The sequence below is a fragment of the Lissotriton vulgaris genome, chromosome 8 (assembly GCF_964263255.1).
Source record: "Lissotriton vulgaris chromosome 8, aLisVul1.2, whole genome shotgun sequence".
Lineage (NCBI taxonomy): Eukaryota > Metazoa > Chordata > Amphibia > Caudata > Salamandridae > Lissotriton > Lissotriton vulgaris.
Window position 1 is genome coordinate 1012679072 of NC_141696.1, and position 13701 is coordinate 1012692772.

General features: G+C 47.7%; 1 protein-coding gene across 1 annotated transcript in view; it reads left to right on the forward strand.

Annotated features, from left to right (window-relative positions):
- The first annotated feature begins 212 nt into the window (after positions 1-212).
- KLHL1 (kelch like family member 1) overlaps positions 213-13701 on the forward strand; it is a 1646193-nt gene continuing 1632704 nt past the window's right edge. Inside the window, exon 1 of the mRNA XM_086934899.1 lies at positions 213-709. Coding sequence (XP_086791025.1) covers positions 228-709 — 482 coding nt within the window. The 5' untranslated portion in view covers positions 213-227. The remainder of the gene's footprint in view (positions 710-13701) is intronic.

Sequence of the window (13701 nt, forward strand, 5' to 3'; positions counted from 1 at the left end):
TCCGACCCAGTGCTCACAGCAGTTAGTGAGCAGAACCGAGCTTGTCAGAAAGCGATTTGTGACTGGAAATACTGCTGCGCGTGGTAGCGTAGTCTTTTTGCATTAAACCCTCTACTTCCTAGCACACTCCGGCGGGAGAGGTGATAGTAGAACACGTTTTTTAACATTTCTGCAACTCTCCTGCGCAGGAGAAAGGGAGCCAGCAGGCGAGGGACCACGGCAGAAGGATGTCTGCGTCTGGAAGGAAGGAATTCGACGTGAAGCACATCTTGCGCCTCCGCTGGAAGCTGTTCAGTCACCCTTCGGCAGGTCCAGCAGGGGGAGGCGGCTGCCTGCAACAGGACAGTAGCTTCGAGCACTGGGGGCCGAGCCAGAGCCGTCTGCTCAAGACCCAGCATCACCACCACCAGCAGCAGCAGCACCACCACCAAGAGAGGGGCAGCTTCTGGAAGAAAGCCTCTTCGGCGCCGCTCAATGGCACGCGGCTCTCCGTCAGCCCCTCGCCCCCTGCCTCAGCCCCGGCGTCCCCCCGGCATGTCCTGTGCGGCCAGCAGCAGCCCCCCGGGACGGTGTTTTACGTGGAGCCGCTGGAAGGAGGACACAGGGTGGAGCTCACCCGAGAGGAGACTCCCTCTGAGCAAGAGATGAAGGACGAGGGGAAAGAGCACTCTGGGGGTAACAAAGCAACAAGTGCAGGATGCGAGCACAGGTAGGACACTCGTGTGTGGTGCAGTGCTGCAGAGCTGATTGGTTGTTTTCCACCGACAGCTGAGATATTGTTGTAGTGGCATAAACTAGAAGGTAAAGTCCATTGATTCCCACATTTAGCTATAGGGTGGCAGTGTGTACTGTGTTACACCATACAATGAGCTAAACCGGTTTACTCTGTCAATGAACACCATTATTGCAGAGATACATTATAGAATGAGCTATATGGGAGATAGTTTGTGTATTTGTACTGCCGTTCATCACTCCTGTAAAGTGCTAATGATCACTGTGTCACGTCATGGCCCCTCGAAGGGCTCAACTAACGTAGTTGAAGACCTGATTGGACGTTCTGTACGACAGAGTGAGTGAATCGGTAACTGTAGCGTCATTCGGGACATTAAAGTCAGAAAGACAGCTAGGAACGTGTCACCTGTACTATAAGAGAGCACGTGTGGGGATACGTTGCAGGAAACAGTGACGAGGCTATGCACGCCTGTGTATAAGCACCTGAAGAATTGGTGGAAGGAGCAACGAACCGGCATATAAGCTGTCGTAATTCACACCGATACATAAACTAAAAAGGGCAGCTACTTTAGAGCAACAGGTCAAGAGTAGAATCATTTTTTTGCGACTGAAAAACAGACAAACGCAGCTTTCTTTTTTCTTTTTTCTCTCTTTCAAATGGCGAGAATGTAATTTCTTTACCATTTACTTCTCTCATGTATCACATACCAAATGGAGTTTAAATATCAGTTGAACATTGTTAAGCATAATACCTGAACCCATGCATACATAAATGCAAAGTGAATCATGTTGAAATTTAGTGTCTCATATTACACTTTGTGGGTTTAGATATTTTTAACTTTATATATGTTGCCTTTGAAGCTACCTTCATGATTTAACTATAGTTTAAAAAAACACAACATCAGTGTACAGTAACCTGGACGGTTTCCTAACAAAAATGCCGCTAACACAAAGTCCAGAAAGTTTTATATTTTCCTGCTTTGTGTTTTTAACTTTGCCTTCAAATAGTAGCCTCAGTTAAAGGCAATGGAATTTCCCCCCTAGATATGTGTTAATGAAATTATATTTATGGCACCTGGCGCACCACATGCTGGTATAATAGCTACATGGATTAATAGAACACATGCAGAGATTAATATTTCATATGCAAGTCAGAGCCTGGTACCTTAGTAAGGTTAACCAAGCTTTCAAGCATCCCGAGTTGGTACAGCAAACGCAATTCAGATGGAATTTAGTACCAGCTGTTATTGCAGCGACTTGAAGTAGCCCACAAGAGAGTAGAATAGTCAATTTGAGTCGGGGGTATGAATGTCACCAATCTGATTAAAGCAGTGTGCTGCAGGTGTTTCCATGAGAACCAGGGTCAGCACTGACTTGCATTATGTGGGCCTCTGTCCAAAGTGGCACATTAAGTGAAAAATAATGAGTTGCACTGCTACCCCAAGCGATTTGCACTGGTAAAGAATATGTGGAAGGTTCATTCCATCATCTTTGGGTGTTTACTTTCCTGTAGTATGCCTAAAAAATTGAGACTTGTGCAGCTTTCCAAGTCTAGTACTGCCAACGTTTGTGAATTCCAAAAAGTAGTACTATTGCAGGCATACAAGGAGTACTTCCTTGCATGCATATGAACTCCTTTTTTGGTAAAGGGGTCACTTTATATATTCAAGTTCCTGATCTAAAAATGTAACATGTTAAGATCCCTTACTGAAAGGAGAACAACAAGAAAAACTGACGTAGACATAGCAGACCCAACTCAGTACTCCCAGACTCAACAAAGTAAATCAATCAATCAATAAAGATTTATAAAGCGCTGATAATCATCAGATAGGTATCCAGGCGCTAGCAGGCCCAGAGGCTTGTGCAAATGGCTAGATCTTGAGGGCCATTCGGAATTCCAGAAGTGAGGTGACGGTTCAGAGGTGCATGTGGAGGCTGTTCCAGGTCTTTGCTGTAATGTGGGAGAAGGAGCCTCCTCCACTTCTGCTTTGGTAGATGCAGGGAGTATGGCCAAGTGAAGGGGAGGCGGAGCGTAGTCTTCTCCATGGTTGGTGGAAGTTCAGGCGGTGGTTAATGTAGGCGGGTCCTTGTTTGTAGAGCCTTGTGTGCGTGGGTCAGCAGCTTGAATTGACATCTCTTCTGTACAGGGAGCCAGTGGAGTTTCCTGAGGTGGGGTGTGAAGTGGATTTGTTGGGAAAGACTGAGGATGAGTCTGGCTGCAGCATTCTGTATGGTCTGAAGTACGTGGAGGGCATTACCGTAGTACAGTCAGCTGGTGATGAGGGCCTGGGACCCCTTCTCCTTTCTGAATTATAGCAAAATAGTTTTTAGGAGAAGGCAGTGGTCCCATGGACCAGTGCTTACCCTTAAATAATGAAACAAACATTTAGGCCCCCATTAGGATGGTGGGCAGACTTTGCCCGCCCGCCATCCTCACGGTACTAGGCACCGCCTGCCATAAGAGCAGGGGTCCCGTGCATGGCATTAGAATGCGCCTACCACAGTGGTGGGCACATTCAGCATTCCTACCATTGTGGCAGGCGGTGCACTCAGCACCGCCCACCACAATAGTAGGAAGGCATGCAGTGCACTTCCATGCACAACATAACAGGCACTGCGCGGTGCCTGCCATGTTGTGCTTGTAACTGCTGGGGGGTGCCTTGCCGCCACAGAAAGGCATTGAAAATTGTGCATCCTAATATGGATGGCGGTGTCTGATAGACACCGCCACCATATAAACCCTTTTCCGCCCCGGTCCCGGTGGATAGTCTTTCCATCCGCCGCGGATCCCCAGCCATGTTAATATGGCGGGGGTCTTTGCAGCAAGGATGGCGGGCGGATTGCCCCCGCCAGGCCGGCGGTGGCTAACGCCAGCCTGGCTGGGGCAATCCACCCGCCATTCTAATGGGGCCCCTAATTTTTCTTTTTGAAACACATGCCATTGTCCTTTAAGAAAAATGCTCTGGATTTAAAAAAACGTTGCTTTAATAAAAAGCAAACATAGACATGGTGCTCTGCTGTCCCCGGCAGGTCACCATCCCTGTGTTATTGCCCATTCCCAATGGGTCGCAAATTGCAACCTGTCACATGAATATTGCTGAGGAATGTCCCTTGAGACCCATTTGGGAATTGCTAAAGTGTACTGTATAAACATGCAAAAGTCTTTCACCTTAGTACATCTGATAATATCACTGCATAGACAAACCTTTATTAAAAGTGATAGTATTTAGAAGCATTATTGGCTCACCCCGATGACAATGCCTTTGTTGAACTAAGATGCAAGTCATTTTTGTTTAGTACACTTTAAAGCATGGAAATCTGATTTCTAATCCTGCTACCTGTTTGACCTAAGCCATGTGATCCTGGTAAAATAGTTTAATTTTCATGCAGCTGAGTTTTCTTGACTTTGGAAATTTAGAGACTTTGAAAAGAGGTTAACCCTTTTTGGACTATTATTCATTGAGGAAGGTGATACTCCGTTCAAACAATGCCGTCTTGGACATACAGCCTCATCTGCACATGATGACTTTAGGCATGTTCTACCATGCAGGCTGATTACAGTTTTGATAAAGGAAGCATGCAGTCTAATGAATAATGCTTTTGGTCCTCTTCTGTGGTAGGACCTCCTTCCCTTAGGTCAATGAAAATTAAACAAAAAGTCCCAGAAATGTGAATATTAATTGAAGTAAAACTTTTTTTATCAGAGCTTCCCATTTTTAACATTCATGTTATTTGATTTGATAATTATTTATAGTACTGAATGCCACTTCGTTGTTATATCAATGTGCTATGACGATCAAAGTAGTACACTTCATATATTTGTGCATGCCTCTGTTGTGTAGATCTCTCTGTCCAAGGCGCCTGTTCTGGTAGCTGTTTTTTCTGCTTCATGAGACTTAAGTACTCACTCTGAGGTCCTGTTATCCCTCTGGTTATTCCAACTGCCAAATGTACTGACCATGTATGCATATAATGTCTTAGGATATAAGCATAGGTGTAGGTGCCATAGAGATTGCCATTGCAGCAGCCACTATTTTTATGGTTCACTCAATTCAATGTAACCTTGCTACAAATTATTTTCCAATTTATTTCTTGATTGTTTACCAGTATCCACCAAGACATAGTTTTGATTAAAATGTTAAAACACTATACCTGGTAAAAAATATTTCTCAAAGAAAGCACTTGAAATGAATGAAGCTGGCAACATCTTAGAGGTTTGTACTATTTGAGGTTACAATCCAGTCAAAAATTACTGGAATTATTTAATGCAACTGAAGTTACCCTGGAGAAAAAACACCAGTGTCAGCGTTTCAAAATAACGTAACAAGACAATTGGTTCACATCATGTATCGTGTAAAAATCATTTATGAACGTGAGTTATTATCAAAATGAAGTTATTGGTCGACTTACACAGCTTTGTTCAGATTTAAGAGTGACACGTACCTTTTTATATAAGTCTGATCTGCATGTGTGTAATGTGTGTATGGTACACATACATATTCACTGGTAAATTTAAACTAAATTACTAACTTGACTGGACCTAAGGGAGGCTGCAAGTCGTAGATTCGAGCAAATTATAGTTTAAATTGATTCTCCCTTTTACATGCTGTATCTACAGAGACATGAATGAACGACATCCTTTGTAATATGCATAAGTATATTTGGGATTGACTAGGGAGTTTTATCCATTTACTACACAACTTACGGCTGTACCATTCACATACAAGTTGTTTATTTAAATGTGTTTCTGAAACATTTGTGAACTTTGCAACATTCTTCCTTGTGAATGGCAAATACGTTTGCGGTCTGTGTCCAAGCCACTTCTTTGACTCTCCTTGTTTGCAAAACAGCATTTTCCAAGTCATTCTAGATGTATAATTGTGCACTGCGCCGTAGAAAAGCCAACAGTGCCCGCATGTAAAAGGTCAACATGCAAACTGGACTTGCAGTTTGAATGCATGAATCTTGTATTTAAAACATGCATGCACTGTGAGTACTTTTAGAGCAGTCCTCTTTTCCATACCGTGAAAATAGTTGCAAAATGGATCTTTTGTTAGCAAACTTCCTGGAACCTAGAATTGCATGAATTATGATTTGGGAAAGAAAGGGTTGGGCACTGTAGAACAATGTTTGCATTTGAGTATGCTGAAGGGCAAATATATGGTTGCTAAGAAGGGAGACATTTTTATTTAGCTTTTATGGGCCTTAAGGCAGCATTGGACTGTGTCTCACATTCTAAACTTTGGTCCAATATGACTGAGTTAGAAGTAGAAGAGAGTATTATTAATTTTATGAGGCAACTGTATATGGAGGCAAATGCATGTGTTCATTTTGAAAATAATAGAGAATGCACTACATTTTTTAAGATAAGAAGGGGCGTTAGATAAGGGTGTGTCCTTGCCACTTTTTTTATTCTCTCTTTACAGAGAGTGGAAACTGCACTAAAGATAAGAGATAAGGACACTCCATATATGGGAACTCGACCCCTCCCAATCCTTTTATATGCAAATGATGCAGTTTTAATGGTAAGAACAGGGAGAGTGTTGCTAAGGTTAATTGACGACTATATTGCTTTTATGCGAGAGTTGGACCTACGGGTAAATAAATGAAAGTAAAACTTTCACTATGATATGTGGGGCGAGGCCAACGAAAAGACCAGCTCATTTTATTAACAACACTAAGGTGCGCGAGGCAGTCTCCTTATCCAATCTGGGATTGCAAATATCTCTGGAAATCATTGATATTAAATAGGATTACTATGTTCGAAAAATCAATAGTTGATTTACAAAGCTTTAGTAAAATATTGAGCTCAAAACCTCTAAGAGAGCATTTAACTATCTATGCATCCAAATGAGTGGTGATTGCTATGTATGGATCCGGCATATGGGGCAAGTTTGATGCACAACGTATTCAACAAGTTGAAAAAGATTTTATGAAAAATGTATTAGCGATCCTACAAAGCTGCTCTAGTATCATTCTGACATGATGAATAGGTAGCCCCGTATATCACAGATAGCATAAAACTAGCCCCTCTTTAACTTTTGCATTCTATTGGACTCAGGAGGGTGCGCTATTGAACAAACTTGTGTTAAGGGGCTCCCAGAATTATTGGTTTCACCTGACTTATGTCTGAGCATCAGTAAGGCTAAGTTAAAACAACTTATTTTGGATAATGCTACAGTGAAAAGAAGGGTAGCAGTTAAACATAAAGAATCAAGATGGCGGAAAGAATTATACTGAACCGCCCTGCAGGCAATCCCTCTGCGCCTCTGCTGAAAGAACTGCATGGTTACCTGTGAAGAAGCTCTCCTGTTTTAAAATCTGTTGCCTCACGTACAATTCCCTAAGAAGCAAAACCCCACACTATCTCCAAAATAAGTTGACAATTTACATCCCCAGTAGCAATCTCAGATCCAGTACCCAAGCCCTTCTGTGCGTGCCCCGAATTCGTGATACTCGCACCGGGGGAAGGCCTTTTCCTATCTCGGCCCGGGGTACTGGAATACATTTCCTATAACCCTCCGAGAGACTCCCACATATAGCAAATTCAGGAACCTACTACGCCAGCAAGTGGGGGGTTGCCAACTGTTAGACCTGTCATCATTGGCTTGAGTCTCTCCTCCATTTTTTCTGTTTGCCTCTACTGTGTTACGATGTTTTACTGGTATATGCTTTGGGCGCCGTGTCACTGCTGATCAGTGCCATAGCGCAAGTGCTCCCTCTGTTAAAATGATGTATCTATTGTATCCATGTTTGGCTTATTTGGTTTACTGTCAGTCCCTAGTCTAGTGCACCATAAGTGCCAGGGCTTGTAAATACAAATGCCGCTCGTGGGCTTGCAGCACGCGTTGTGCCACCCACAGGAGCGGCCTTGTAAACGAATGTCTACGGGTCGGTCATTGCGAGACCCACGTGCAGTCCTGCACTGTCACGTCGGCTGCGCAGGTATACCTACTTGCCAGCCCCTCCAACCTTCCCTTAACTTCATGTTAGTCACCCCTATGGTAGGCCCGTGGGCAGGGTGCATTGTAAGTGTAAGGTAGGACAAGCCTGACCAAGTTGGCATGTCCTGATAGTGAAGTGCCGCCATCTTAGGGCTTCACTATTGCGAGGTAGCCTGCTCTCCGTTGGATAGAATGGGCCGCCGGGATTATTAACGCTATAATCCTAGCTGGCTCGGGGAGCATGGTGCAATGTCGAGTTTGGTATCCCTGAACTCGGGGTTTAATTACGCATCCGTTGGTGTGGATGGTCTTTGGACTCTGGGTTCGAAAATAGTACTTTTAGAAAGTGTCTATTTTCTTGTCTAACCATATCTGGTCTCTGCTGGTCTTGCGTGTGTGTGACAGGAGCTGGGTGGCTCCAAGAGGTCTGGATGAGTCAGTGTGGGATGAGTGGGACATTACGTTGAGAGTAGGGGGAGAGTAGTTGTTGATAGCCTGCCTTGCCTGATACAATGCTGGCTCCACCCCCTGCCGAGCGACTGATGGCTCTGTACCTGCCATGGACGATCCTGGCTCCACCTCCTGCGGGGCGTCTGAGGACCCGGCCCGGCTCAATGAATAGGCCAGGTGCTACTGCCTAGCTCCACCCACCACAGACCCAGGATGTTGGGAAACCCCCGGCATAGACAAAGGGATCAAAGACGAAAAGGGGTATAAGAGAAGGACCCCTGAACTAGGAAATCAGATCACTTCTGACAAGGAACCCTGTAACCAAGGACAAGAAGCCTGCTGATCTAAAGGACTGCCTACCCCTTCTGCCGGTGTGCTGTTGTTGGGGGAATCCTGCGGTGCTTCTTTATTTTTGCCAAGGAACCAGGAGAGAGGAACTGTGTGTGTACTCTCACGCTTGCTAAGAAAATCTCCAAGGACTGGAAGAGTGCCAGTCTCCTGCCGAAGTCTCAGGGCCAAAAGACTTCACCTGCTAAAAAGTGCTCTCCACTGGAAGCTTGAATCCAGCACCTCTGAAAGGAACAGCAATCACGACGACCGGACGCTGGGCCCAACCGACGCCAGCAGCGACGCCAGTGAGTAGGAGTACGGCTCTAACTCCAGAGGACCTCGTGTCTGCCCCGCTGCTGCTCGCATCCCGTGTGCCCTTCGACGCCGTGAGCGCTGCTCACTCTGTGCAACTGCATCATCGACAACGCCTGCTGTGGCCTGATCGACACCGAAGACGCGACGCCGGAGTACTCGACGCCGCTGATCATCGTGTGCTTCATTTTCCTAAGGTACTGTGTTGTTGGGGGTCCGTGTGACTCCAGGCCCGACGCAGCGCTCCTCGCGGTCGACGCCGAACCTGTGGATTACCTTTGCCCCAGCGTTGTGTAGCTCCCGTGTGAGTTACCCTGTTGCTAAGAACTTTGTCCCCAAGAAGAAGAATTGCTTGATACTAAAAGACTTTTTGTGCTAAAGAAGAAACTACCTTTGAACTATCCTTTTTCCTTCCCGAACGTATTTATTCCGATTGTGTACAGTTTTGCCGTTATTTTGGTCTTGTGCTAAGCCTTATATAAAAATACTTATTTTTTATAATACTACGGTGTCGTGTCCATTTGTAGTGTATTCACTGTGTTACTGTATGTGGTCATAATTGCTTAACACACAGCCTCTGAGATAAGCCTGTTCTGCTCTGCCAAGCTACCAAGGGGGTGAGCAGGGGTTATCGAAGGGTGTGATCCCCTTGCCCTAACTAGAAAAGGAGTGTCCCTATTTGTCAGAAGTGTATACCTCTGCCAACTAGAGACAGCCGGTTCTAATATTGGTGGCAGCGGTGGGATTTGGACCTTGCATTTATGACCCATGTACAGTGATTAGTGTGCGCTACGTAGTGAAAGCAGACCATAACGCAGTCACAATCTGATTCGGAAGGATCCTATTTTTGTTCTCCGCTTTCCTGAAACTTGATTTTCTGAACACTGCCAGTTTCATCATGAGTGACAACGGAGTCACTGCCCCTGCTATCGTTGTTGTTGAAGAGTTCGAGAGGAGTAAGCTAAAAAGATACAAGAAAGATGAGCTGAAACACTTTTGCAACCAGTTTGAAGTTCCTACCACCGGCCTCTCGAGAAAAGATGATTTTTATAAAGCATTACAGGCCTGGTGGGAATCCAGAAATCCCTCTGATGTGGTGGTGGTACCCACAGAGGAAGGGGATGAGGAGGTGCCAGTGAATGGACCTGTGGCCTCTCCCGGAAGCAGTGTTTCCTCCAAAGGTCTTTCCCCTGAAGAAAGAGAAGAAAGGGCGAAAGAGCGAGCTTACAACATGGAGATGGCAAGGCTAAAGATAAATGGGCAGTTGGAGTTGGAAAATGCGAGAGGTAGAAGGGAAGCTGATTTAGAGATCAAAAAGTTGGAGTTTGAACGAGAGAAGTTAGCTTTGGAGCGTGAAGCCAGGTTGAGGGAACTGGATATCCAAGCTAAAAAGTTAGAGTTGAATCCCTCTGGTGGCAGCATTCCATCCGAGCCTGCAGAAAGTAAGTTTTACTTCCCGAAAGATGTGATATTGGTCAATGGTTTAAAGCATATGAGTTAGCATTGTTGGCCCACCAGGTCCCTGAGAAGAATTGGGGAGCGGGGTTGTGGGGTCGCTTTGTGAGTGAGGGAAGAGATACCCTGTTAGACATGCCTGTTGCAGATAGGATGTCGTATGCTCATATGAAAGAGGCTTTAATATTGCGATATGGTTTAACCCCCGAGCAGTACAGACAAGCTTTTAGAGAATGTAAGAAATTGCCTGGTACGACGTGGGTTGAATATGTGTCTTATTTTTGCAGAGCCATGGATGGTTGGGTAAAAGGCAGCCAAGTGGAAAGTTATGAAGCTCTCTATGATTTGTTTGCGTGGGAGCACTTGTCTAATAACTGTTTTCCAGAGCTGCGCCAGCACCTGATTGATAGCAAGATATCTAACCCTAGAAAACTTGCTGAGGAGGCGGACCGCTGGGTCAGTACCAGGGTCCACAAGGGTCCAGTGGGAGACTCAGCCAAAGGTGGGCAGGGTCCCCAGCAGAAGAGTGGGGGGGACAAGGGTAAACAGAAGGAGTCTCAGAAAGGGCCCCAAAGTAATCCCCAAGGGAACCAAGGGAAGGGTTCCCAGCCTCCCCCTGAGAAGAAGTCAGGGGCCCCGACGGGTAAACCTGTTCATAGGGGCCCCCTAACCTGCTACGGTTGAGGGCAGGTGGGACACCGGTTTTATGACCCCCAGTGTCCCAAGAAGGATTCGAATGCACCACCGCGTGCACCCCCTCGTCAGTTGGCCAGTGTAGCCTTGGGAGGGGAAGAGATGGTTGTCCATGATGGGAGGGGTCCCGCAGAAATGTCCCTGGTCTCGCTAGGAGACATGCAAATGGTCCCTCCACCCCCTCTGCCTAGTAACACTAGTAAATATAGGCAGTGGGTGACCATTAATGGCCATAGAGTGGAAGCCCTCAGAGACACCGGAGCGAGTGTGACAGCTGTCAAGTGTCACTTGGTGTCCAGAGAGCAGGTGGTTCCCCACGCATTCTACCCCGTGATAGCTGCCGATAACTCCCAGAAAGAGTGTGAGGTGGCTCAGGTTTCCTTTGAATGGGGGGGAGTTTCAGGTACTCTTCAGGTTGCTGTGAGGCCCGCCATGCCTGTCGACTGTCTCCTGGGCAATGATTTGGAAGACTCCCCTTGGGCTAAGGTGGAGCGAGCGGCGCATTTGAAAATGTTGGGTGTGCCGGAGTGGGTGTGTGCAACCACTCGATCCATGACAGCAAGTAAGGGTGTTGATGGGGTCCCGGAGCCTGAAAGTACGGCCCAGGACCCAGCTGTGAAGAGAAGAGGCAGGAGGCGCGGGAAACCGGCCCCCGTTGTTCCCGTGGTCCAGAAGGAGGTAGACCCTGAGGGGGATGCCCTGGAGCCCACCGGGGAACAAATTGCCGAACTGGGAGATCTGCCCGAGCTGACCCACTGGCAGCAGGATGGTGGTCCCTCCAGGAAGGAATTCTGTGCGGAACAGAAAGAGTGCCCTTCTCTTGTGGGCATGAGGCAGCAGGCCTCAGCCCAATCCTCAGGTGATCAGTCAGGGTCACATTTTGTGTACTGGGAGAACGACCTCCTGTATAGCGAGCCTAAGGCTGCTGAGCCTGGGTCAGCCCGTGTGCTGGTGGTACCCCAGCGCTTCAGAGCCTTCCTACTGGGGTTGGCTCATGACGTACCGTTAGCTGGACATCTGGGGCAGGACAAGACCTATGACAGGCTTGTCACCCATTTTTATTGGCCTCAGATGCGTAGGGATGTAGACATCCATTTCAAGACTTGTCGCACTTGCCAGGCAAGTGGGAAAAGCGGAAGGAAGCAGAAGGCTCCCCTCCAACCTTTTCCAGTGGTCAGCACCCCCTTTGACCGGGTGGGTATTGACATTGTTGGGCCCCTGGACCCCAAGACAGCCCTGGGCAACAGGTTCATCCTGGTCTTGGTGGACCATGCCACAAGGTACCCGGAAGCCATCCCTCTCAGGACAGTGACGGCCCCCGTGGTGGGACGGGCACTGATGGGTGTTTTCTCCCGGATGGGGTTCCCCAGAGAGGTGGTGTCCGACCGAGGCACCAACTTCATTTCGAACTATATGAAGTCTCTGTGGAAGGAGTGTGGGGTAACCTACAAGTTCACCACTCCTTACCACCCTCAAGGAAACGGGCTGGTTGAGAGATTCAACCGGACCCTGAAAGGCATGATTATGGGTCTTGAAGAACCAATGAGGCGGAAATGGGACGTCCTCTTGCCATGCCTGTTGTTTGCTTACCGTGAGGTGCCGCAGAAGGCTCTAGGGTTCAGCCCCTTTGAGCTCTTATACGGTCACCCGGTAAGAGGACCTTTGAGTCTGGTCAAGGAAGGCTGGGAGCAATCTCCCAGGAAACCTCCCCAGGATGTATACAGCTACATGCTGGCCTTTCGGAACCAGACTCGGCGCTTCAGAGAACTTGCTCAGGCAAATCTGGAGGCCAGCCAGGAGGAGATGAAGCGATGGTACGACCGGAATGCCACTCTGGTAGAGCTTCAGCCTGGTCAGGAAGTGTGGGTCATGTCCCCTGTGGAACCTTGTGCGCTCAAGGACAGGTGGACTGGACCGTTCAAGGTTGTGGAGAAGAAGAGCGATGTCACCTACCTGGTGGACTTGAAATCTCCCAGGAACCCCTTGCGGGTCCTGCATGTCAACCGTTTGAAGCCCCACTTAGAAAGGTCCGAAGTGGGCATGCTCCTAGCTACAGATGATGGAACGGAGGAGGAGAGTGAGCCTCTTCCTGACCTCCTGTATGCTAAAGAGCAAGACGGGTCAGTGGATGGTGTGGTCCTCTCTGACACACTGACCCTTGAACAGAAACAGGATTGTCGCCACCTGTTGGGACAATTCCCGGATCTGTTTTCCTTGGTTCCGGGTGTCACGCATTGGTGTGTCCATGACGTTGACACCGGAGACAGCCCTCCTGTGAAGCACAAGGCTTACAGGGTGACTGACAAGGTCCGAGCGTACATTAAGGAGGAGGTCTCCAAAATGTTCGCGTTGGGGGTGATTGAGTCCTCTAGCAGTCCTTGGGCCAGCCCAGTGGTCTTGGTCCCGAAGGCTGCAGCGCCTGGTGCTTCACCAGAACTTCGGTTCTGCGTGGATTACCGAGGACTCAATTCGGTCACGAAGACTGACGCGCACCCCATCCCCAGAGCTGATGAGCTCATCGATCGGTTGGGGGCTGCCCGGTACCTTAGTACGTTCGACTTAACGTCTGGGTACTGGCAGATCGCCTTGACTGACGGGGCAAAAGAGAGGTCAGCATTCGCCACACCAGATGGGCTCTACCAGTTCCGGGTGATGCCCTTTGGGATGAAGAATGCCCCCGCCACCTTCCAGAGGTTGGTCAACCAGGTCTTGGCTGGACTGGAGGAATTCAGCGCCGCCTACCTGGACGACATCGCAGTGTTCAGCGCCAGCTGGGAGGAACACG